At 41.9% G+C, this 26,532-nt stretch overlaps 1 protein-coding gene across 1 annotated transcript in view; it reads right to left on the bottom strand.

Moving 5' to 3' along the window:
- The window catches only part of LOC104913998 (uncharacterized), a 286,339-nt gene that overhangs the window by 95,184 nt on the left and 164,623 nt on the right, over window positions 1-26,532 (bottom strand). Inside the window, exons 6-8 of the mRNA XM_085241696.1 lie at window positions 17,222-17,459; window positions 15,059-15,164; window positions 1,951-2,124 (exon numbers count right to left, since the gene is read on the bottom strand). Coding sequence (XP_085097822.1) covers window positions 2,111-2,124; window positions 15,059-15,164; window positions 17,222-17,459 — 358 coding nt within the window. The 3' untranslated portion in view covers window positions 1,951-2,110. The remainder of the gene's footprint in view (window positions 1-1,950; window positions 2,125-15,058; window positions 15,165-17,221; window positions 17,460-26,532) is intronic.

Below are 26,532 nucleotides of genomic sequence, written 5' to 3'. Positions count from 1 at the left end.
ACTTCAATAAATATTTTCTTAATAACAAACTGGCATGTAATTAGCATGGGGAAAATGTTGCTGTGAAATCTGAATTAAATTAAAACATACTTAGAGTACTTGCCCACTTAATATTATGTGCTAATGAAAAATACTTTAAAATGCTTTTCTGTTTCTCCCTCCCCCTCCTCACCCCCCCCCCCAAAAAGAAGGCAACAATTACAAGAATGAAATGAAAATAACTTAATTGATTGCAGAATACAAAGATATGATTCAGTCCTAGATACAAACACTTTGGTTTAAAAGCCCACACCATCTACATTATGACGCATGGAATTGAACATAAACCTTCCTAGAATCTGAAGGTTTTATAATTAAGAGAGTTTATAATCTAAATTCTCACCACACCTTTCCCACAAACCTGTCCATGCTTGTTATTTTTCTGTTGTTATAAATTTATGAACACCTGCCAAAAAATTAAAAATAGAATCACAGAATCACTCAGGTTATAAAAGACCTTAAAGATCATCGAGTCCAACCATAGTACCTTAACTCTTAACAATCATGTCCCTGAGCACGACATCCAAATGGTTTTTAAACACAAATAGAAATACTCTATTTTCTTTCTTTCTTCAGATATAAAATTTGAACATCTAATTTTTTGTTGTTGTTGTTGTTGTTTAGTGGGAGAGAGAGAAGGAGATGTTTAGTATTGGGAGCTTAGTATATGTAAATTCTTTTGTCTGCAACTGAGGTTCATCAGCCCTTTATTTTGCACAAATGTATTTCCGTAGCTTAAGCCCTGATCCTGTCTGTCTCCTTTGCTCCCAAGACTCCTTATAGTGGCTGATACTTTAATTGCTCCAGTATTCATTATGACTTGGACTAAATTGAAAGAAAGCATTTCATAGAGAAAAATAGCTTGTAGGAGAACACAACATTTTTGTGGCAAACACAAGTTCTCAAAATGCCAAGTAATTCTGATCAGTTGGTTGAAACCAAGCTGTTTTAATTTGGATAGAACTTGTGGAAACAAAATCTGGAGAAATATTTCAGAATTCCTATTTTTTTCCCCGCCTTTCTTTACCAGTTCACAACAGAAACTGTGGAAAACCCAAACGAAAGCATTGTCCTCACAGATGCAACCAGGTCTCTTCCTCCTGTGTCTACACAACACCGACCACTAGGATTCTGATTCATAAGAAGGACATAACAACAACACAGCTTTATGATACGAATGTAAACTGTTCCCTAAGTTAAGAAAACCCACAACTTCTCCATGTTTCACTCTGCAGAAACTTTGGACTAAATGACATTGCTCCGTAGAAACATACATAGTGTATATAGTGCTCGGATAACGTTGTGTTGCTATTTTTCTAGTTTCTTTTTTCTTTTTTTTTTTTGTTAATAAACCATTGCTGACAGTATGTATCCCATCTGTTTGCAGACAAACAGGTTCATGAGACAAAGTGGCATATCATTAAATGTAATTTAAATACAGAAGGAAAATGCATCGGGAAAATATTTGCCATGAGTTCACTATGGTGTTATTTATTCCTTCGGAAATGGAAAAGACTTCTGGGAATTAGATATTAAAGGTACAATTTTAGCCCTTAGTTCTGTTCCTCTTGAAGACAGCATCAAGAACAGGAGATGAAAATCATAAACCTGGTCTCTCTGGATAGCTTCCCACTTAAACCCACCAGCAGCTGCTTGGCTTGAACGTCTTCTTTCTCCTTATACAGCACAAATAGACTAGCATGAGGGACTACTGTTTTTAAATTTCGGTTATTTTCTGTTGGACTTAAAGTGCCAATCTTGATTTAAAGTGATTGGTCAAACACTGTGCAGTATCATTATATAAAGCAAAAGCACCAGCCATAGAAAATAGGTAATAGAAAGCAATGTGAGAATGTGCTACTGAATATGGTGTAGAATATTATGCCACACAAAGAGAAATAGTGTACGTACCCAGCCAATTCATGATTGATCCTGAATGCTCGGATAGATTATTTGCAGTGTGTGAAGGATGTTTTCCTGGCATGTTCAAGCTTCAGATATGATGTGGATAACACTTAGCATTAAATAATGCTCCTATAATTCCCGTTCTCAAGCATTTCACAATCCGCTGCTAAATGTGACATCCTGGAAGAAACAAACGGCTTGATTAAGGACTTATTAACATTGAAACAGAACTGACTTCATGGATTATGACAGGTCCTACTGTACATGTCATGCTGCATCAATGCTGAAAGCAAAGATACTGCCCTGACTTCAGAAAAACACAACTATTTGATGAGGGAAATACCCACCCCATAGAGGCAGGCACAGATAGCACCCAGTTTCAATGGACAGAACAGAAAGTCCAGTTTTTCAGCCCAGTGTTTCCCAGTCCAGAGCAGTGGCTGTCACATATCTTACTTTATTGCTTGGATAAAATAAAAAACATTGGAATTCTATAATATCTAGGCATCCTACAAAATTAAGAGTTCAACTGTTCTTTGAAGAGGAAGATCTTCCTCCAGTTTCTCTCTTCAAACTATTTTTCACAGAAGGGCTCAACAAGGAGCCTGGAAAGATTATTTATGCTGTGGATCATTGGATAAAGGCGAAAATCCCCTGTGGCCACACAGGTTTTCATACCAAGACCTCAGTTACAACACAGTGCCAGACTGAGCTGTGAATTATGTTCGTGGTGTACACAGCCATCTTGTGAAAGCTCACAGTTACAAACCATGGAGTTTCCATATGAAACATCCCAAGGTGTTTCTGGCCATGTTGGTGCCCACTGCAATAGCTATAGTGGCTCAGATGCAACCGGAATTCAAAGTTTTGTCTTCCTAATCCCTTGAGGCCTTTCAAAAGCTCCCCTTAAAATACAATAAAATAAAAGGAAAATGGGAAGCAGAAAAAGAGAAGCTTTGAAAAATAATTCATGTTTGGGGCTAGGTAAACTGTACCAAGCTTACCAGTTAGTCTCAGCTAGGAGAGCTTAAGCAAAGGGAGAGAAAACCACTACCACTGGTGCCACCAAGGATCCAAACAGATGGGAAATGTCCCTCCTCCTTCAAGTATTTTTCTCTAAAAATGGCAGAAATGTGTCTCAAGGAAGACATTCTCTAACACTCAGTTTGTGGCTAGCAGTCTGGCATCTCTGATGATGTTCATCTCAGGCTGAGACAAACAGGAGACCCACGCCAAGTTGCTCTGCAGTCAGTGGCCTGTTGCCAGAGTGTCATTTTTCACAGAAAGGATACAATACCAAGCAATCTGGCTGAGAATGAATAAAAGTATCATCTGCATTCACTCCACTTTATGGGCTCGTGTAGTATTGTTCTGCTCACCTGTGATACAACTCCAATCCAGCAGACACATCACTAGAGGCTTCTTGGGGACCTACTGGTCAGCCTTCCAATTTTGACAAGGAACTCACATGCAACAATTACTTTTTATACCAATGATTAAAAAGGGTTCAGTTTTTTCTTGAACTGAGGATGATTTATTTTTTGACTGCTGGAAATTTGTCTCTTCTCTCACTCAACAAAACAAACAAAAAAAAAGCGCAAGAATTAGAGAGCTTGGAAATAAATACATTTAGCAGAAATAGCAAACCATTAGATTTGCACATTACTGGAGATATAAAAGAAAACGCTGCAAAGCCAAAAAAAAAAAACACTGACAAGATTTATCTGCCATTTGCAAAAGAGAAAGGAGCAAACTGAAATAAATAGAAGTGTGAGAAGAGAGTTTGAAAAAGTAGATGCAATTTCTGTCCTCAGTACCCATACCTGAATATGCAGAATGAGACAGCCTCATGTTGGGCTCCAAATCAGGAAAAGCACACAGAAAGGTACAACCGACACTTATACATATAACCCAGATATAACATTAAAACCATGTTTAAGATGCTAAGCACTTATTAAGTGCTAGTCAGCCTCCTCATTTCCTAAAGATAGCAAGGGATGTTGGAAGTATTGAGTAAACTGAAAAAATTTGAAACAAATGCACTGTACCAGCTGGTACCAATGGGAAAGAGTGGTAGGGAACTGGGGAAAAAGTAAAGCTCTTTTTGGTATCTCAGTGAATTCCTGCCAACAGCTACTGATACGATCTGATTCTAAGCACAACTCCCAAGACTTGATTTTCATGCTTGGAGAGAGACAAGGAACAGCTTATGACAAGTCTCCATGAGCCATCAAAATGAAGAAACTCTAAATACCAGATACAGTGAAACACAAGCCAGCAATGAACAGAGGAGAGCACATTTCTCACCTACTGCTGCACAGGAAACAGAGCAATGGATATTTAAAAGTAGGATCTTTTTTCTGATTTCCCATCAGATAGTTCTGCATCCTCACAGACATGCTCTGACAGACAACGCCTTCAGCAATAAATGAATTTTTGCTGGGGGGGGGGGGAAATAAAAACAATAATAAATTCTGAGGATTTCATAGAAATCTTCTGTATTTTGAGAATGACATAAGAATTAAGAACAACCAGCACTGGGAGAAGTCATGCCCTTTTGGTCCCATCACCAAAACCAGGATCTGCTCTATGTAAATATCCCTGATTTTAAAAAAATCTCCAATGCAGATTCTCCTACTTGTCTTACCTGTCAGCATCAGAAGCCACATGAACAGGGGCTGCAGGGAAGATATCCCAACTCAGAATTGCATTTAGCACCAGAAAATTCACCTAGCTTCAGCCTGGTGTGCCATCCCTCTGCAAGAACCAGGCACAGCTCTGCACAGATGCTGTCTGACCCTGGAAAGGGGTAGTGCTGATGGCACAACAGCAGGCTGGATTCAGCATCTAAGGTGCACTGCACAAACCATACAAGTGATACATCATTTAAAAAGGGTCTGCAGAAAGAGGTTACCATAAAGCTTCCATTCCAAAGCACTAAAATCTTACGTTTGCTTATTAAATTTCACTTGGGGCCCCAGGTACTTGAATAGAACACTGGTCTAGCTAGTGTGTTGTGTTCTGCTTACTGCTGCTGATGTACAGTCATAACTTACTACAGGAACTGCAAAGCCTGGGACTTTAATCTCCTCTCAGCATCCCTTCCAACTCTGACGTCCAGGGTAAAACTAGCATTGCCACATTTCAGTTTCTTTTTTTAAAAAAGCATCATGGGAATACAGAACAAAAGAATAGTGTATCCCCTGCTTAGGAGCCCCCAGTTCAAAGACCAGTTGAGACAATGGCAGGATTCTCACTCATTTTGTAGGCATTTAATAATAACCACTGAATCCAGATGGAAAGCTGATACTGTTAGAGGCACATAGGGAACTTCTGCTTGCTGTTGCTTTTGCACTGCCCGTGGGGCTGCATGGCACCCCATCCCATCCCTGCTGCTCTCATACCGTGGCAGCCTCAGGAAACCCCGTGGCAGCCTGAGGTTTGGACCTGCAGCTTTAACCATGTACACTGAGGGCTGGAGCACTTCTCCTGTGATGAAAGGCTGAGGCAGTTGGGTTTGTTCAGCCTGGAAAAGAGAAGGCATCAGGCAGACCTTACTGTGGCCTTCTGCTACTGAAGGGAGGAGATTATAAGCTGCTGGGAGAGCAACTTTTTTACACTATCTGATTGTGAGAGGACAAGGGGAAATGGTTTTAAACTAAAAGAGGGGAGATTAAGGTTAGATACATGGACTTGACTTGGAGGGTGGTGAAGCTCTAGCACAGGCTGCCCAGAGCAGAGTGAGTACCCCATCCCTGGAGGTGTTCAAGGCCACGAGGGATTGGGACTGGGTGGCCTTCAAGATCCCCTCTGACCCAGGCTGTTTTATGTTATGTAAGGGGCTGGGTGCTGCACTGGGGCTTTAATCTGCAAAATGTGCTCCACGATCACCAAACTTGCTGCGGTTCCTGCTCTTTGACTAACATTTTAAATGCCATGGTCCTTAAAGCCCAGAGAGTTTCTCATGGGGTGTTATCACAAGGATCAGTGCACATCAAGGAAGGATGAATTCTCTAAAGTGTACAAAAAAACCCCCCGACTTGCTCTAAACTAGTCTTCAGGAGCTCAAGGAATTCCAACTCAGTGCTCAAAACCTGTGACTCAGGCCTCAAAAAGGCTTAAAATGACTTGAAAGTCATGAAAGAACAGAAAAGGTAGAGTACTAAATTTCTGTTGATTTTGGAGGCCGGACCATAGCATCTATGGTCATCCACCACACTACAAAGACAAGAAATGTGTGGGTTTTCATCTGTAGAAAGAAGAAATCTGCTGGATTTATTATTTTTTTTTTTAAGAGTCCATAGAAAAAGCAAGCTCAGAAGAGCTCAGCCTTTAAGAGACACTGAAGGCATTATTGGAAAGACTCAAGAAAGTTCCCAGGCTCAACAGCAAAGCCACATTCATACTGATCCTTCAAGGCCACCAGAGACCCCACACACTGAGTCTGCTCCCTGTGATGCAGTACTGTGGAAAAGGGGTTAAACAGTGGGAAAGACAGACAAACCAGCTTGCAAAATACATAGTAAACAAAGAGGTTAATACTACTCAGCAAGCCCCATCATACTGAATGATTAACATATCAGCAATTCTTCAGCATTTGCTAGTCCAAAGGCTTATTCTGTCAAGTCCAAACCAGAAATAGCAGCACACCTCAAATAAACATCAGTTACAGCACATGCTGGAATCAAGCAGTTAAAAAGCAAGGAGCTATGGCACACGCTTAACCCCGGTGAACAGGAATGTTCAGGAACACGTGCTTAAAAAGTTGAGCATGGGATTCAATGTTTTGCTAAACTGAGACCAGATGAATTTCACAGTTAGCTTATTGTTATTATTACTACTATCATCACTATTCCCAAACAGTCCATGACAAAGCTAGCTAACTTTTTTCAAAATAAGGTTTTCACTCAGTTTGTCCAGAATATACAAGTATTTACAGCTGTCATGTTAAGGAGTCCAGAGAGCAAGACCAGCAACTACCCAATATGTTCTGGCCAAGCTGACCAGGGCTAGCTACTGCTCTGCACACCGGGCATGATTTTGGCAATACAGAGTACTTTAAGGAAATGGTGCTGAGCACTGAATGACTGAACACAACACACACTGAGTAAACACTAGCAGGAAGATTTGAATATATGGAGCAGTTTAAGCACTCCTATCTTGTTGTTTTTGTGAAAACACAATGTTCCTGCTGTGAAGAGATGGTTTAGAACAAATGTTGGCAGCTGGAACACCCTTTAGTTAAATCACTGATACTAGATAATATTTAAGAAGACAAATGGAAAGCACCCCTTTAGAGAGGTTTAATTCTATTTAAACCGATAGACGTTTTGGATTTCAGGAACTGGGACTGTAACACATCTGTATTTTTATTTAATTAGCTTTTCCCGAAATGAGATTGCAACGCGGCATGCGGTGTCTTTCAAACCAAACACCTGTAGTCAGAATTAGAAGCTTGACAGCTTCCACAGCCCAAGTTCCCAGGCGCTGAGGAGGTGGTGGGGAATTGTTTGAGCTCCAACTCAGGGAAAACTCTGGCAACCTCATCAGCAGCGTTATCAAGGTCTCTCCAGATCTGAATAGCTTTCCTGTCTGCATGTTTTTATGTGTATGCATATGTATTTATTTATTCATTTTATTTTAAGGCCGGTTCCAACAGGAAAAAAGTAATAGAACAGTGAGAATTTCCTGTGACAGTAAAACCAGGAAAAAAAAAAAAAAAGCCCATTAAATAAAATAAACCTAGACAAAGCTTTATGTGAAACTGAAATAAAGCTGAGATGCCCCAGGTGCAAAACGGGTCAACTGTCCTTCGTACAGCTTGGTGCTGGAAACGTGCCCAGCTTTTGTAAAAGGTCCCAAAGCCACGGTGCAAGGCTCAAGATGTTGACTGCCCTTGGGCTACACACTTGGCTGCTGCAGAGGCAGTGACCTTTATTCCTGACACAGGGCTGCACTTTCTTTTTTGCTTTAATTTTCACCAGAGTTTCTACTTTTCACCAGAAAAAAAAATAAATAAAATCATCTGTCAGCCAGGCATTGCAGACTGACACTTCAGCATCTGATTTCTTATTTTTTTAATTTTTTTTCCAAGAGCAAAATAAAAGGATTGAAGGCTGTGTTGTTCACAGTGGCTTCCTAGAGCTCAGAGCTTCAGGAGCCTGCTCCCCTGATGACCCACCAATCAGTAGCCATCTCTGACTACACCAGGGTGGGCAGGAGGCACAAAACTGAAATTGCATAAATGCTGGTACCTCTCTCTGGCATCCTGCTTTTTAATCCTATTCCCCTCACTTGAATGGACCAAAGGGCCCTGTGCAAGTGGCGCAGAACAGAGACAAGTCTCCATTCCTCCACATTTCTCCATAAGCAAGCTAAAAACCTTCAAGTTTTGGTAGGATCAGTGCTTGTTCAGCGTCACAAGGGTAATGACAGGCTGGTGACAAGAAACACATGGTGCTACTTTTTTTTTTTTTTTTTTTTGGTCTATTTTTACAATTTTCTATTACTGCAGCGTAGATTCTGTTTGTGGGACAGCATCCCACAGCAACTGACAGCGTGCAAAGCCAGAACAGGCAGTTGGCTCCCAATCAGGCAGCCTTAAAGCCAAAAGCCAACAGATGAATTAGAGGCAAGGGGAGCCCCATGGAAACTATGGAAGTTAGCACAGATATCGTGGGGCTCAGCACAACAGCTTCACTGCTGTAAAGGTTTTACAGGCATCTGAGAAAAGTTTGAAAGTGGAAAGGGTGCAATGGAACTTCCTTAACGGCACAGAGAAGCTCATGAGGGTGCTTTGAAAGCTTGAAAACCAGGCAGCAGGGAGTGGCACAGTGAACCTGTCAGGGGCCATAACTGGTATCTTAACCACAAAAGGAAAATATTGCATCGCGTGAAGAAAGGCCATAAAGACCTTGAGAGTGAAGACAAGCAGATCATGCTTGATATGATAAAATGCAGACTTGCAAGAGAGCTGCAGAGAGAAGGGTGGCAGGCAGGCAAGGCAAATGCTCTCTGCAGCAGAAAGAACGTGCACGAACAGGGTGAGATTGGATTTGTCAAGGCCAGCATTAGCCACATTGTCACAGGAATTGAGAGGCACAGCAATGACAGCCTGAAACAAGCGTGTGAGCCACAAGGGGGGACACAAATGGCAGTATTTAGAGAGGTTATGTGGGAACAAGTGGCAAGAGTTAGACACAGCCTGGAGGCACGAACCAAGAGAGACATCTGAGCCAACGGTAACGTCTGTGGCTGAGTGACAGGCAGGATCGGAAGGTTGTCCGTGGTGTTTAAGAAAGAGCAGGCTTATGGGAAGTGATTAAGAACCACAGTGAATATTAGCTGACAGCTGGTCATCTGCAAGGGGACACACCACGGGGATCGCTGAAATGGAAGGCACGGGGTGTAAGCTGGTAGGTCTCCACAGTGTCACTATGGGGACAGAAGCTGAATTTGTGTTTACAGAGAAAAGCAGTGAGATTCAGTGTAGAAATACGAGGGACAATGACCAAAATGAGTCCCTCTGAACCTCAAAGGAGTGCTAAGGAATGCTGAGGAGTGCCTATTCCTACCTCCACTTTCTTTAAATGCTGCTGAATTGCTCCCTCCAGGAAGGATCATCTCTAGCACTCATAAAAGTACATCCAAGAAAGTAGCTGTTTTCTCCTTCTCAGCTGAAATTAAGTAATGGAAAACAGGACATCTTTTCCAGCAAACAATTTTATGGTACAAACCTTATCGCTCCTCCTTCTCTTATTATAATGAGAGTATTTTTGTTTGTTTAAATGAGAAAACCAAATGAATACATTCCACTACACACACCTCTATCCTCACCCACGGAAACACTCCTAAAACATGAGGTTTACAGCACGCTCCTCGAGAACTCTTTTATGTTGGAAGCCACGTTAAAACATTGGCAGGGCACAGAGCCTGACCCAGTGCCCCTCCCAAACTCCTGCCCCACACATCCTGCAAAAAGTCCTCCATGAAGAAACCAAAGCTCAGCTTTACACAAACTAAAAAAATAAGAGCATTTACATGATCCTTCACCCACAGTCAATGGGATCCTTTCGCAAACTGACATCCAAGATGCCAATTAGAAGGTGGTGGACAGAAAGCAGCTATTGCACTCTGCAGAGCTGACGGGCTACCATACTTACAGTTACCAGCTACCTGCTGCGTAACGCTCCCAGCTCTCACAATGTTTTGTCAGCAGTTGTTGTGTCCAGTCCCACTTCAAAACCATCCCCGTGCTTTCAGAATGGGCTTCCAGAAGTAAGAGCTCTCTCTAATTACTATGTGTTTCCACTAGGCTTTTAATCATTAGCATTAAGGGATTGAACGTAACCCACTGAGATACTGTAGTGTAAACACGAGCAATGAGTTATTCCAACTCTTCACTGGTTCCAGGTAATGATCACACTATATATTTCAGGCTCCTGTGTGGTTCAGGATGGTCGGTTTTCAAATCACGTTATCCTGCATGTTTCTGGTTAAGGCCAACTATAGCCTATGGTCTGTCAAGGGGGATAAGCATGTTTAAAAATTATTTTAAAGGCGTTCAGTAATTTAAAGTCAGGGCCCATGACCTGTTAAGAATCAGCAAAGATGAAGACATCTGCCTTATGCTATTCCCAAGTAAACATATGCTGCAGAACTACAAGACAACTTAAAGTTGGAATTTCACTCTAATTTATGGTAGCTGTGCAACTGACATTGCTCAGCATAGAGATGGACATGTTAGTTTTAATCCTGTTAATACAAGTTTTAGAAGTGGCAGTCTGGTACTCACGGAAGTACTGGTATTTGCCCTAGTTTTTGAAAAATGAATGGGAGACCTTGTCATTAAGGCAGGAGTTTGAAAGGGCCCATGAAACACACCCTACATTATAGTTTTAAACCCCATCTCCCATAAGGAAAGTAGAAGGGGGTACCGTTTTTTCCATACTATAACTTTGTAGTTACTGGACATTTCTCTGGTCACCCAGCTCACACTGGGAGGCTGCATGCAGATAGATATTAATTGCTCATTGCTCCTCCAACTCGTCTGCATGTCTGATTGCCATCACAGCAGAGCATGCAGGCACTCAGTACATGCAAGACTTCTCCTTCTAAGATTGTCCCATTTCAAATCTGACTCATCTGCCATGTTACAGGGTCCACAGCATGACAAACCCTGAAAATAAGCGTGGGTGCTTAAGCATACAAAAAGGCCACCAAGTGACTTCTGACGTACGTATATGTCACTTAATCCCTGTAAGTATGTAATTTAAGCTTGTGTAGCTGCTCTTCCTTGAAAGTTAAAGTAACAGAGAAGACACCCCATTTGCCACAGACTAAAGCCATGAATGCTTGATTTGGTATGATTTTTCCTGAACAAAGATGTTCAAATTGCGTTCATCAGGGGAACGTTTGGCTTGGGGTATTCTTGTTACTTACTGTCCTGTTTGTGTCTTAAAAAATAATTTTTCCTTATTTTCAGTGAAACACCAGCAATGGAAAGTTTTGGTTGACACAGTTTTAAACCCTAGCATGTATTTTTAGTTTGTTTAATTATTTTTCTTGGTAAAATATAAAGGAACTAACTGGCCACTAGAATGTATGCCCTCGCACCAAACCTGCCCTGGTCTATGCTTGGCTGAAGTTCCTGGGGGACCCTGTGACACGATTTTTCTGTGCCACCATTCCCTATTTGTGGAGGAAGTAGGAATTACAGTCTCCAAATAAGTGGATTCTCATCAGAAATAAATGACAGCTCAGCAGAATGAAGTTTACTGCAGAAATGTATTGGCTTAGAATAATGATAGCTTTTATGAGAAATCTTTCACCAGGTCAAGATGGAGATCTTACAAAAAAATAAAAAAATAAAAATAAAAAGCCAACAAAAAAAAACCAACACCCAATCATCAGAGTAGCAATAATAATAAAAAAAAACAAAAGCAAACAGGCTATTTCAAGCTACACCAAAGCCTTGTTTTTTCATGAACTACCTGGCATCAACAACAGGCCAAGCTTTGATCGCAACCACAAAGGTGAATTTCCATTGAGAGCATGCTAACACCACCCACCAGCCATGCCCAAGCATCTAATACGTAAATTAAAATCACCAGGCATGTACACAAAAAGGGTTGACACCCACTTCCATGGGTGCAGTCCAAGGCATGTCCCAAACTGCTGCACAGAGTTGGCAGAGGCACAGAGGGCTCCTATCAGCCCCACTGCCCAGCAGCCATCTGTGCCCACAGGTGGGGATGCAAAGAAAGAAAGGCTCCTCCCTGTTCCCAGTGGATGGGCTGAACCTCTTCCCCCAAGTGAAAAGAGCTAAGCCAGGCTCACAGCCTCCAATTCACAAGTGTTCATCTATGAAATCGGATTCCCACCCCTCTCCACTAAGAATCTGCTATTTCAACGGAGCGCAAGATGTCAGGATTTTTGCCAACATGAGCACAGCTGTCAAAATCTCATCCTTGGAAAGAATCCCAGATAGACACATGTTTTACCCCAGCCAAAATGGTCAAGCTTTGCAGAGAAACATTCGGAGAGGAAAAAGGTTCCATACTGTCATTTCAGTATCTTGGGATTGCTCACAGCCAGACAACTGGGATGCAGTGTTTTAAGAGCTGAGCCATTAAAAGCAACAGGCATCTTGCTATTGACAGCAACAAGAACAGATTCAGTGCCTTTGGCATAAGATTATCAAAAACAGCATTACAGGAAGGGAAGCAAGCTTGTTTGGATTTGAGAGACAACAAATAAAAGAGAAAATATGCTCACAGAATCACACAGAATCACAGAATGATTTGGGTTGGAAGGGACCTTTAAGATCATCAAGTTCCAACCCCCCAGTTTTCTTCTTCTACATTATGTTTTCCCAAGTGTCTTCAGCACTTTTGCCTGGCATTTCCAATGACAGTCTGAGAAATCTCAGGTTTATGTTGCCCTTGGTTCATGCTCTTTCAAGCCTCGGAGACCAGGCTAGACCTGCCATCAATGCCATGGGAAAGATGCAGAAGATTTCTCTCTGGTTTGTCTCAGGGACCTGAGACCACTGCAGCCACACAGTCCTCATGGGCACCAACACAGGAAAAGTTGGTTGGAGCTGGTCAGTGGAAGCTGCTGAGGTTGTGGTCCTGCTGGCAGAATCACACACTCCTTGTGTCTGACATCTGAGGGGCAGCCTTGGGAGGGGGAGTCCCCAGCCCAGACTTTTGCAGCTTCCCATCATCCTTCTTGTGAAAGCATGCGGTCTAGCCTGAACTGAGCAAGATTTCCCAACCTTTTGAGCAGGCAAGCACCAACCTGTTTCTCCTATTTTGAGATTAGGACAAATAATTTGGCACAGGTTATATACACGGACAGGGATAAAACTAGCAGAAGTGCAGCAACTCCTCGATCCCTGCCAAAACACTGACCACTACCATTTTCCCAGCACCACAAATGATGCACATGGGACCCATGCGTGTTGCCTTTCATATTACGATCCAATTTGCGTGCAAGCAGCAGTCAGCTGCTGGGAGATGAACTTCTACATCTCAGGGGGTGTGGGGGGGGAGGTGGCATCAAAAACAATCTTCAATCATTATCCTCTTTACTGGAAAACGTGTATCTGAATGGCCAAATTTACTAGCTGTTCCAGATCTTTATGAGATTTATAAGGCTTAAGAAAAAAATTTACTAGAAAGACATAAAACTTCAGTGGTTTGAAATGGAAATGTTTGCAAGGGACTTGGGATCAGCTGGTTTTAATTGCAGCCCTGTCTGAAGCAGGGAGGGCTTCACTTCAGGTCTGAGGACCTCAAACCTCTCCTGACCTGACCTTCCAAAGACAGCTAGAGATTAAAGCAGCCCAGAGAGCCAATGCTCCATCATTAGGAGGAGCTGTGGTACCCCAGATAAAGGAAAAGCACAATTGAGATGATGAGGAGCACATGGCAAAGACATTCACTTCTCTTTAAGCAAACTGCAGAGCCAGTCCCAAGCTAGAGCTAACAATATCTGATAAATCTCCACTGTTTAAGCCCCCATCTCTGTACCCCACTCCTTGCTTTCCATCTGTCCACACAGAAAGAGTTCCTGCCTCTGTCCAAGCACGCTGTCTCAGAATCAGCTCTCTGCCTTCACAGAAGCAACCTCAACCCCTAAACTTTGTGAAGAAATGTTATCTCCAAGCTAAATTTGACCCAATGGAAAACAGAAACTGAATTCATTTCCAAGCATAACAGGGGGGACAACACCACACTTGGAAAAGGTTGTTTTTCCTGTATCAGAAGCCTGAAACCACATTACACACATCTCTTAATGAGAGTAATAAGCTTTAACTTAACAGCCTCTGAAGTGAGCTCATCATCCACTTAAGAATAATATTCCCTTCATACCTTGTAGGGCATGTTGGGATAGGTTGGCCAATGCTTAACACCTCTGCATTTGCCAACATATGTTCCTGGCTCTGAAACAAACACAAAACATGTGAATATTTCCAAAGGGCATCTGCAGGGTGCACAGAGAGGTGCTGCAGAGCTGCTGATGAGCTTCTTGCAGCACTCATCCTTCCTCTCATTGCAGGATGCTTAATTACAGCAGGCTGCTATGGGATTCACACCTAGCAACTCACAACCAATCCACTGGCAATTATAGTCAAGGCAAGCTAAGAAGTATGTGGGATACCTCCTGTCTCTCTCTTCTACCCACATTGCCAGACAAGGTTTTCCCTCCTTCCTTCTCCTATTTTATGTCCCACAGACCAAGCATATAGCTGCGCAGTTCATCTAACTAGTAGATCATCCCTTTCACTGGACTACCTTTAATCCTGTGTAAGTGAAAATACCAAACACAGTGTCCTAACATATAGGAAACATCTTTGACATGAAGTGTTAGAGCCTAGAGAGGAGAGGGCTGCTGCCAATACAGGGTTTTGCAGAGCAGAGCAGCTCCCCTGCCCAGCTGCCTTCATGCTGGCTCAGGCTCAGCAGGGCTGCATTACAAGATGCATTTGTTGATACTCAGCATTACTGTTTGAGATAGTTTTACATAATTCTGCTCAGACATCCTTTGTGTCTTGAAATGTGATTTTTGGCACACTTTGTCTAACTTGCATACTACTTACAGCACTTACTTGGGTGCAGTGTTGAGAAAATCATCTTGATCTGTTTTAGACATACAACTCCATGCCTTCTCCTGATGGCATCTTCCAGAAGAGCAGTCCACAAACTGACCTTGCTCTGCATAAAGACATATTTGCTTGTTATAATTAACATCAGCATCATCTTTATTAGATCTCTTAGCAAACAGGCATGATTAAGAACATTTTCTGGCCCCGAAACCTGTTTATTCAGGTAGTTTCACTTAGTAATTGGGTTTTGAAGCACAGAATCAAACTTCTCAGTCTACCTATATTCATGAGCCACCAGCAGAAGTTATCAGCAATACAAGCTGGCTGTGCTTTGATCAAGATTTCCACAGAACTGACCAAATATGCTGCCTTAAAATCTATGAGTCCTAATTTGTGGGTTTTGACGAAAAATTGCAAATTTGGCTCTAACTTGAAATATACTGAATTATGTTTTCTTCATCAGCAGCATCACTGTGAACTTTTGTCTGGCAGGAAAGACAATTCTGGCTCCTACCCACCAGCTCACTGTGTGATGCTAAGCTCACGGGCCGACTCCCAAGCCATGCAGCTCAGTACATGAGCTGAAGCTGCGGTCCTGCTGTAGTTTCTCCAACAAAGTAAATGAATGAGGGGAGCCTGCCAAGCCTCAATCTCTCAAGATTCCCTATCCCCAGGACTCCCATTCCCTTGCAGAGAGAAAGTTTACTGTTACTGACATAGCATTGCAATTAGCTAAATCATCTGCAACACAGTGAACTGTTAACTGCTTTTCACTGCAAACCAATCAAGGTCCCTTGTCTTCAGTGCACAACAGGGCCATCCCATGGGCTGAGGAACGGAGGACCAATTGTTTTTTTTAACCCTTCAGTAATTTGTAAGCAGGCTTTGACTTTTTTTTCCCCCGAATTCTTAGATACGGAAGGCCTTTCAGCTAGCAGATTGCTTGCAAACTCTTTCCACTGATTACTGACTGAAGCACCAGTTGCGACCCATGATCTGCTCTACTACTGCTCTCTGAAGTTGCACTGTGCTGAACAACACAAATTCCCACCTTTTTTCCTCCAATATGGTTTTATTTATATTGTTTCCACAGTTCAAAATTAAAAAGCTATTTTCTGTCAAAGGATTTCTGCATTGTTATATTTACTTGACTATAAAGTACTGATAACCTCTTCATCCTCCAAATACTGCATTCATGAATGGGGATGTATTCATCTACAGCTTTCCTGTACATTTTAGATGTAAAAAGTTGAATGCATTCCTATTTAGCCGTTTTTAACTGCTCTGTGTTTACCTGCATACTTTTCAGACCATTAAGCAAACGCTCACGCATTAACCAATTAGTTAATGAGCAAAGTTTATTAGGAAAGAAAGACAATCCTCCAGAAACCTGAAAAACTGTGAACACTCAAATAGCAAATCCAAATAAATCAAACCACTTCCACCTGTCTCTCCTAGTATTCATTAATACCCAGGATTGTAGGCATCTTCTCCAGTATTTTTCTTTCTCCCTTTATCTTCAACTCAAATGGATTTGTAGCTTAGGTGACTGTAATATACTGCATGCTCACACCCTTGGCCTGAAATTTCCAGTAAGGCAGGCAGCTTTTTTTTTTTTTTTGGGGGGGGGGGTGGGGGGAGGAGACTTTCTACGGACATCAACTACTAAGCCTTTTAGAACTCTCTGTAAATCTCAGCCTTTAATACCACTAGATTTCAAAGCACGTATATAGATTTATTACTGTAGCTTTCTTTAACCAACCAAAAGTAAAGTACAACAATATGGCATTGCTACAGTGGGGAATGGGATGCTACAAAGAATGTGTGTATTTGACCCTGAAATTAAACTCTGATTTTTTTTCCAAATTTTTCAAGATCACCAGAACATGCAGAGAGGGGAAAGAGCTGAGGCTGGGGGGGGAAGAAGGACTGCTTGTAAAAGGAGACAGGTCCTACTTCAGATATCATTCAGAGGATATTTGGTTTCACACTAGTCAAGTACAGTTTGTCTAATCTGACTTCAAAACCATTGTTTACCCCTCAAAATATCTTGGTTGTATGAGACAAAATATGAGTCTTTAGGAGTCTGGCAGGGTGAAGAGAGAAAGACGGAGGGAGACAGAAAGTCAACAGATCAATAAAAGCACTTTAGGGTAATGGCTCTACCTTGAGCAGACCAGCTCTGGATTCCAGGCCAGCCCAGCACTGCCAGGAAATGTGCATTTGTGTGAATGAAGTGTTCAATCCGCAGCATGGCAGCAGAAGGCCGAGGCTCTGGTTGTGTCCCCATCCGACACCAAATTTTGCTTCCTTCCTGCCTGTCCTTGCAGCTGGTGTCCTGTCTGCAGTCATTGAAGGAGAGCCAGGGTGCCCAGTCAAAGTGAAAATTGGGGTTTGCAGCTTTCTAGAAAGGAAAGGAATGCAGTAGGACAAACTGGAGTGAGAAGTAGGCACAGAGGAACATACAATGCTTTGCCTTGCTTTTTTTTTCCTTCTTTTCTTTTCATTCCAGTTACACAGAAACAGGAAAGTGCCTGAGTCAAGTTGGAACTCATCATCCAGGAGGCAGCACCAGTCTAGTGCATCTGGGCACCATCTCCCAAGGGCTTCCCAACTCCATAGCATTTTATTACTGTAAGGGCCCCATCTACTGCCAAAATTTTGCAATGAAGCAAACCGCATATTTAAATGTCATCTTTTGTTTCAATTAGAGCATTCATTAAAGAACTCCCAACCATTCCATCCCACCTTCTAGCTCTCACCCTCATACACACATAAGAAAGCACTCGGAAACCAACTTCACTGAAGATGCACAAGCCAGAAAAAGCCTCCCTGCTTTTTATACCAGTTCAGAGGGTCCAGCCATTATGGTGACCCACAGAACAAGACCTGCTGCATTGAACCCATGCCAGAGACCTGCAGTTAAAAAGATAAAAACAGCCTGCTTCCAGATATCCCAAAGCTTTAGGCTGCTCATAATTTGTGCACTTCTGCACAAAGGACCTCAACTCCTGGCAAGGTATGAGAGCCTGGCAGCAAACAGTATGGAGCTCCTGCTGCCCCCACATCACCCTCCCAAAATGCAAGCAGCAGCTCTGTTTTTCAAGACAGAGGAAGGGGAGCACAACAAAATGAAGAGAAACTGCAACCAGACAAATATCAAAGATTGTTTCTCTTTAATTATCCGTTCTTGGAATCTCTGCCCGTCAGCTGGAACTCCCCATTGCTTTTTTTAAAGTAAACAAAACCATGCATTTTTAATGCTGTCCCACCTTACTTCTTTGGTCTAATTACCAAGGCTGGACATAAATTGTTCATTTGTGACACTGTGAATAGCCTCATTTATTCTGGACAGCACACATCTGTTTTCACACACACATGCATGCTTACGCAAACACCCTTAGCCTGCTACAGGGATGGCCAGCATACAATTTCAGCCCCATATTGAGTTCTGGCTGGTGCTGAGGTCCCCAAGGCTGAAGAGAAATAAAGCTCTTAGAGGGAAAACAGCATGTAAACACAGCTCTTATGTTTTCCCACATGGAAAATGTTTTTTTCAGATGAAGCTGCTGAACAAATCATGTGAGAAAAGGTCTGCTGGCATATAGGTTGGAAGCAAGCTTGCTTGCAACCAGGGAGAGGAGAACATTGCAAAACGCATCTCTTCAATCTCCTCCCTGAGCAAACAGGCCGTGTCCTACCAGCCTGAGCAAGCAGCAAAGTGCAGGTGGTCAGAGGAGTGCATGCTACTGTACCACACTGCGCTCTCAGACCTATAATCACTGTTTCAACATGAAAGAAATCTCTCTTCACACGTTCCTCATGAACCTGACAGTAGATTCTCAAAAAGAAAAAAAAAAAAAAAAAAAAGTCCAAGAATTACTTTCCTTGTGGTTACCATGACTGCTTTAGGTGTTACGCTCAATAAATAGGCTATTGATCTTCGACACATGGGCCCTGACTTGTTGCCCACTTAATATCTACGCTATTTTACTAATATTTTTTAATCAAATTCTATTTTCCATCAACATGATGACAGACATCAAAGCAGGGGAGCAATCCCTCTTGTCTGGGCAGCATGCACGTACCTGATGAACACCAGGATGAGCAGGACTCATGTAAAGTAAGGGCCTCGGCTCCCTGGCAGAGGATCCTGAACCCCTTCCCCAAGCACTGGGGGTCTTCCCAAAGCAAACCTGGAGCCCCCCCCGCCCTGGGCTGCTCCGACATAAAGTGGCTGCACAAACATGAAGGGCTTTCCGTAGGCAAGGGCAAAAATACATCCTGCTCACATGGGAAGACGTTCAGACATGCAATTCACACACCATCATTCATCAATGCGAAAAGGAGAATTTCTCAAGAGCTCTGATAGCACAAATGTTCTGGGGGTTTTATGGGGTTTTGTCTTTGAATTTTAAGGCGATTTTTTTCTTCATTTCTGGTGGAAAAGCTTATGCCTTTATTTCTATAACTATAAACCAAATAATAGATTAGGAGTTTTTTGTTTCTTTCTTTCTTTTTTTTTTTTTTTTTTTTTTCTGTCAGGCATAGCAATGGTACTGAACATATGCAAAGTTTCCACTAAAGGTTTTTGTAACTTAATTTTCCTCTGGAGACTAGAGGCAGCCAGATATTCTGCTTCTCGCTGGAAGTTGGCCTGTAGCCACCCCGTGCTCCTCTCCCTGTCATCCCCCCGGCCCCCAGCCCCAGCACTGTTAATCAGATGGCTGTATCTTCCCTATATTTCTCCTGTCAAGCTATTAGGGGGATACAGAAGAGAGAAAGAAGAGAATCAGCTGAGATATAAACCAGCCCATCTCCCTGAGTGCCTCTCCTTCTTTTCAAGGTTGAGCTGTCTGTATTGCTGCACACCCTCCTGTCACAGCTAAGGAGAAACTTGCTTTCCCTTGCAGAGAGAAAACAGATGACATTTATTTCCCAAACAGAGAGGGTCAGAAAGAAATTTGTCTTTGTGGAAGCATCACTAACCTTTAAAAACAGAAAACTGTGGCATGGAAAGGGAGAAAATCCCTGCCTGTGGGGTACGCCAGGCTAGGCCCAGTGCTGAGCAGGATGATGGCGGCCCTAGAGGGAGCTCCTGGTGTGTGCCTGGTGGTGAGCAGGGGCAGCTGGTTGGAGGCAGAGCTGTTTATGAGGTCTACAAAGAACCCCCAAATCCAATTACACCTGGAGCTGAAGGCACTGATTTTAACACATCTTCCCTTCCTCAGTAGGAGTGCAACAGCAGCACACAGCCCAGCACACCTAACATCGTCAGAGTTTTTCCTCTCATGGAGGTACTGCTGTGGGATTTTGTCTTTGCAAGGAGAAAAAGTGAACTCCTACTTCTGGATATCTCAAGAATTTGAGAATATCTGGATTCCAAACTTCTTGGCTGGGCTTATCTCCCATTCTTGCACATAAAGAAGAAAAAATAAAATTAAATAAAACAGCCAATATGGGTGTTACACATCAGAAACAAGAAATGTACATGATTTTGGCCTTAACCATCAGTTGATAACAAACAAAGTAGCAAACTAATTGAGAAGCTATAAATGCCCTTCATTTTCCAGTAATGTGAGTATTTCTGACCATAGCAGAGAACAGACTGCACTCCAGCAACGCAGGGCGCAGAGTCCCACTTCAGTTCACATTCTCTTTGCTGTCCAGTGTTCTGGTTTCAAAAACTACTTAGAGAGGTTTGTAGGAGACACTCAGGAAGCACCTCAGTCTGTCTGGGAAAGAGGATCTTGTTATTAAAAAAAAAAAAAAAAGACTTATTCGGGTATCACCTTAAGTTCCCTTAAAAACATTTGTGTACCAGGTAAAGACCTGTCAGTAAGCACAATGGGTCACTGCAGAGATATACTTTTTCCAAATCTATGTTAAACAGGGAGTAAAATTAAAATCAAATTTATTTACCACTACTCAAGTCCCTTATTCAGACAAGGCATTTGCTCATTTTAAAAAGAGTCTCAGGCTAAGTTAGGAGCTGACAACTTTTGAATGCACCTTAATGAATGAAGTGTTTGCTCTAGGCAACCCCTCTCCTGCTAAGTTTGAACTGGCTTCTTAATTTTAGATGTTAATAAAATATCAGTCCTTTCACTTTGGGATTTTTGTTTGCTTTTGTACCTAGAAAGAGAAAACAAAGGAAATTTCTCAAAATGTTGCTGAAGAATATCTAACATACACAGCTTGTGTTTTTAGAAGAGAGAAACGTGTGAGTGCAAAAAGCACAAGGGAATGCAGGAACACGTGTGTGCCTGGAACAGCAAGCTCACCTTCAGGCAGGGTGTGCAAGAAGAGCCACATCTCAGCCCTGCATTCCACAGAGACTTGGCTCTCCCGTGTTCAAACCCGCCTCCCTGGGAGCCCTCCCCAGCCAAACAGCCTCCCTGCCCTTGCTGCAACCTTTTGTCTTTCACTCCTCTCTCCTTCCTTTATCTATGTACTACAGCCATTATCTCCATCAGCATAACTCCTTAAGATACACCTAGACATCATTTTGCCAATGAATGCATTTCACACAACATTAGTCATATTGTACTGTGGATAATTTTTATGATATTGCCGTGCCTCTCCTTGGTACATTGTTACAGTTTAATTTGTACGTATCCTGCTGCTGATGTAGCGGCACTCAGCTGTAACCGGAGAAAGCATGATGGTTCTGTATTATTGCAACACATTTTCACTCTTTAAAGACAAAAAGAGACTGAGATATTTCGTAAGAGAAGTCTGTTTGCTTTCTAGGATTAGTTAGGTGAGACAGTCCTGTCTGCAGGGTAAGGGAAGAGCCACATCCCAACTTTGCTCCACGGAAAGAATTCAGATTCAAGGTTACACCTCCAGCCTGCTCCTTCAGTATATGCTATGAACTCGCATGTTGATCCAAGCACCTTTTCACAACATTCAGTGAACGGATTGCAAGAACAGTTTTCCAGACCTTATCAAGCTCTTCCCCAGACCAGCTGATAGCAGCTATCTGCTTCCTTATCAAACCGTGCAACCCATTCTGGGGTTACAGACCAGGGCTACATATCAATTTTCAGCCTCAGGCACCAGTTCCACATTCAGACATGCAGAGCAGCACTGCAAAGGCCTGTCAACTGCATCAGGTACTCAAAGACCAATATTGGTACCAACAAAAAGGACTGACCACACCATTTTCAGTGCTTCTGCTCAGTGATCAACTTTCCCACGTGGAAATGTTTTGCAAAAATAAGGGATTACTTGGAAAGACGCTGGGCTAACCCTGCTGAGTGTCTGCTTTTCTTCTTCTTAGCTCTACAGCACGGAATACTTCTGCTGGTATTTTGGACAGTGACCACAAGGTCATAAGACTGAGGGATCATTTGAGACTCCCTTTATTTGTTAGTTTACTTCTGGAAGACAAAACAATTGACAGTTTCATCTAACAAACAAGAGGCTTGTTTAATTCTTTAAAAATACTAATTTTAAAGGATCAGAATTTGCTCCATATATTTGAACCCTGCCCACCAGAACTCATTCCCTTGAGTAATGGGTCTTCACTTTTATTATGGCTCTTCACTTTTACTTCCAGCCAATTATGGAGGGTTTTTGTTTTTTTTTCCTATTGATCTTAATCAGAATCATAAAAATATTTTCTGTCCTGCAGATTTATTCCTGTAAAGTGAGTCAAATTAAGTCACATCCTTGAAGGGTGCCTTGCCTTATTTCAGGGGGAGCACAAGAAGGGAGGCAGCTACTTGAAGAGCAGAGGTTTTTCCCCACGCCCTAGAACACACATCTATGCAAGAACCAACCCAGGCTATGCTGAAATGAAGGTGTTAAATTGTCCATAAGCAGTTGGCCCATGTAGAAAGTTCTTATCATGCTTTGCTCCTGTGAATCAATCCTTTCAATTAAGGTAGCTGGGGGATATAATGATGTTTTTATTTGCAATTACAGCTTTAAATTAGGATCAATAAAGGCAGCTACAGCCCTACCATACCAACAGTCCTGAGAGGATGGTAGGTTTTCATCAGAAAACACACTTTGTAAATAAGCCCATCCATTTTCAATTGAAAATATAATAAAATATCATAGGAAATAGAATCTAACACAAGAATAAGACTCAAGGAGTCTTTCTATTTATTTTCTGTTTTCTTTTTAGGCATCAAGCCAGCAAGGCCTTCTTCTGTATGGTTGCATCCCCTTTCCAAGGTCTCCTCTGGAATTAACTGAGTGGGAACAAGGCCATGTCAAAGCTGACTTTGTCTCAGAAGAGGAAAGAAAAACACACACCTTGCTAGTGACCACCTTACATTTCTGACTTCATATATAAAGTTTTGCTCAATATGAAGCCACAGACTAGTTATTGTGTGGGTTGTTGTTTTGTCTTTTTTAATCTGCTCTTCTAACAAAGAACGCTTTCCTTTCTACCAAAATACACAACTATTCATTTTATGCACACTGGGATTATTTAAAAAAATAATAATACTTATTACTAAATGAAAATTTTCTTTTTTTCTTCAAGACATTGGGGCCATTTCCCCATTTTGAAGCAAACCCTCAAAAAATTATATGAACTTCTGTTAAATAACATCTTTTCTGAGGATGAAATAGCAATGAAAGATCTTCAAGAGTTTCCCATTTCGTAGCTGTTGCACAAGTTGGCATAATGTCTGCTATGATTTATAGAGAAACAGGGGTGTAAGAAGCCTCCCTTCTAATTATAACTGGTTATGAGATGCATCGCTCATATCAGTCTGAAATTTACTTTCATCTCAAACAAGATTTTTTTGCCTGTTTATTATCATAAACTGGCCACAGAAATGCTGATAAAAAGATTACAGAAAATGTTATTAAGTTAATCCCTTCCCAGATGGAGTTCCTTTCTTTTTTCTTTTTCTTTTTTTTTTTTTTTGTTCCCTAATACAGACTTATTTTGTGTCTGTTTACACACTGTGATATGTCAGACAGTAAACACCATCTCTCTTATGGAAAGTTGTGCAATGAAACCCTTTCCTATTTCATGTCCTGCATTATGCAGAGAGGCTAACTTTGACAGATCGTGCAGAAGAACCTATAAATCCAATGATTCCCTCCACTCTCAGAGGCAGCGCATGAAAGGGCTTTGCCCATATACTAGATGTCATTTGAATGCAAAACATGCTAAAATTCGTCCTGAAAAGCACTTACGTTTTAAAAAACACCATAATTCTAAGAAGAAAAATGCTTGCCGTATATTTTGGCTGATTTCAAATTCATATATATTTTAAATGATCTACATACCTTAAGCTGCACATTTTATACAACAGAACGATAACCATTACCATTCCACTCCATCTAATCCACCAACGGTCTTGATTTATCAGCTAGCTGAGTCTATCATGCTGCCCCTCCTGAAATTCAAGCTCTAATTTTAACTTTTGTTGTTGCTGCTGCTGCTACCTGGATGCGGCAGCTGCCATGAAGGCACTGGGGCCTTCCCTACCCTTTAAACATAATTGATGTTATTGAAGATAATGATTTAGGATATCATCCATCTCCAGTACAGCTTACCATTACGTGACTTGTTCTTGCAGGTATCTGATTTGTATCATAGACGCGTTGGCTTGATTGCTGTTTTGCCATAGAATAATGGTTTCCTGGTTTCCAGTGACATACTGAGTCTCCCTCGATCGCTCAAGTGATCAGTCAACACACAAGTTAATTATGGGTGAAGGGGTGTCTGAAGCCCAAAGATCAAAAGATGCACACAAGGTCTTCTCCAAGTCATTATTCACCTCCTTAAGCACCACGCAGTCAGTTCAGATTCCCATTTCCAGTCCATAAGTGAAGCAATAGGGTGGTACGAAGCCTAACTGAGAGCAGCCAAAAAAAGCAAAATGAAACTCCTGATTTATCCAAAATAGGAGAATCAATCAATCAATCAATCACTGTGAGTGCATTTGCCCGAGTGAAAAAAGCAGTATATTCTCATTCCCCTCCTACCACCTCTTTTATTTTTATTTTTAAACCAACAGTCAAGGACAGCTACATAGAGGTAAAAAACCTGACAGCTTGCCACAAAGTTCTCATCTCTGTCTCTGGTAGAAATTCCTGGGCTTTAGCTAACACTGAAAGGAAGTGCTTTCAAACATTGCTGTGCGTGTTACCTTCACGCACTCAAAATAATTATTTGCAGAAATTAGGTGCTGATGGACAGAAACGTCAGTTCTCCCAAAATATATTGGAAAAGCAGCTCTTCCCAGGTCTTTTCTTCATTTTTCTACCACTCTCCAACTCACGTGGGCATATCAATACTACCAGCAGCAATTACAATTACTGCCCTGAGTCAGCCAAGTCTCACCCCTTTGGGCCACAACCCACACTTCTCTAGGGAAGCAGCATCACAGAACTGCAGCCTTCCTCCTGCTCCAACACCCCGTCAGCTAAACACAGCCTGTTGGACAGGTCTGTGTAACAGACTGGACCTACAGCAGTTGTGGTGCTGTGCTGCAGCCAGAGCTTTGCTCTTTCTGGAGGTAGGAAGAACAGTCTGTGGTATGAGGGGGTGAGCTCACTGCAGGCTTGGGTATCAGCTCAGTACCTTCTTCATTGAGCTGCACCTGTATTCTTTCACTTAAACCAGTTTCTCCATCTCTGTGGTTTACATATTACTAGATTAAAGAAGGGTAATACGTCTCAAAGGTTTCTTTACTAAAATATCATGATTTCTCTACTCAGAGCTACCCTGCTGTTCTTTTTAAGGCAAAGGGAACTGAATCACTGAATTGTAGATTCGAGACCCTACACAAGGTCAAATGTCTGCAGGACTTTCCTGCAAGCATAGCACAGTGCACACAATTCTACATATGGTTTCTTCCACATACAAATAAATGCTACAGATGCACAACCCGCGTGCACACATCTGTGCATGCCAAAGGGATTTACACATGTTAATACTTAGAAAGCAAAGGCAGAATGTATATAGAATGGCATGCAAGAAGTACAATCACCCCTGCACAGATCCCTCTGGAGGCATCACTACTTGGACGTATTTCTAAGATGCAAAGCAGTTATAAAATTGATATGTCACCCTCTCTCCAAAACTTAATGATTACAGTCTGTTAATTACATCGCATCTGTTGGAACCTTTAGCAAATAATTTGTGGACCTGATTTATTATTTATAATACCAATAGAAATTACAAGTAATGTCCTGAAGTCACACTGATGCAAACTGGCAGCAGAAGCAAACCATGCCATGTTCTCTCCGCCAGCTATCTACCCACATGAGCACTGTGTGCTGCTATAAAAAGCCTTCTCTGGATTTTACTTTCTGCAGGCAGAGAGCAAGAAGTAAGAGAATATAAAGAGTCCAGCAGAGGGAAGAAAAGGATGTAAGAAGTGTATAGAGTCATTTACAGGTAGTCACAAAGTAGCTCTGAAATACTGTAGGGCACGTAGTGCCATTGCTTTTAGTCAAGGGTCCCACACAGCGGGCATTCCAGAAGCTTTGGAATGCTG

This window comes from Meleagris gallopavo, chromosome 22 (assembly GCF_905368555.1).
Source record: "Meleagris gallopavo chromosome 22, MGAL_WU_HG_1.1, whole genome shotgun sequence".
NCBI lineage: Eukaryota > Metazoa > Chordata > Aves > Galliformes > Phasianidae > Meleagris > Meleagris gallopavo.
The sequence above is the reverse complement of the archived record's forward strand: the minus strand, read 5'-3'. Positions and strand labels throughout refer to the sequence as shown.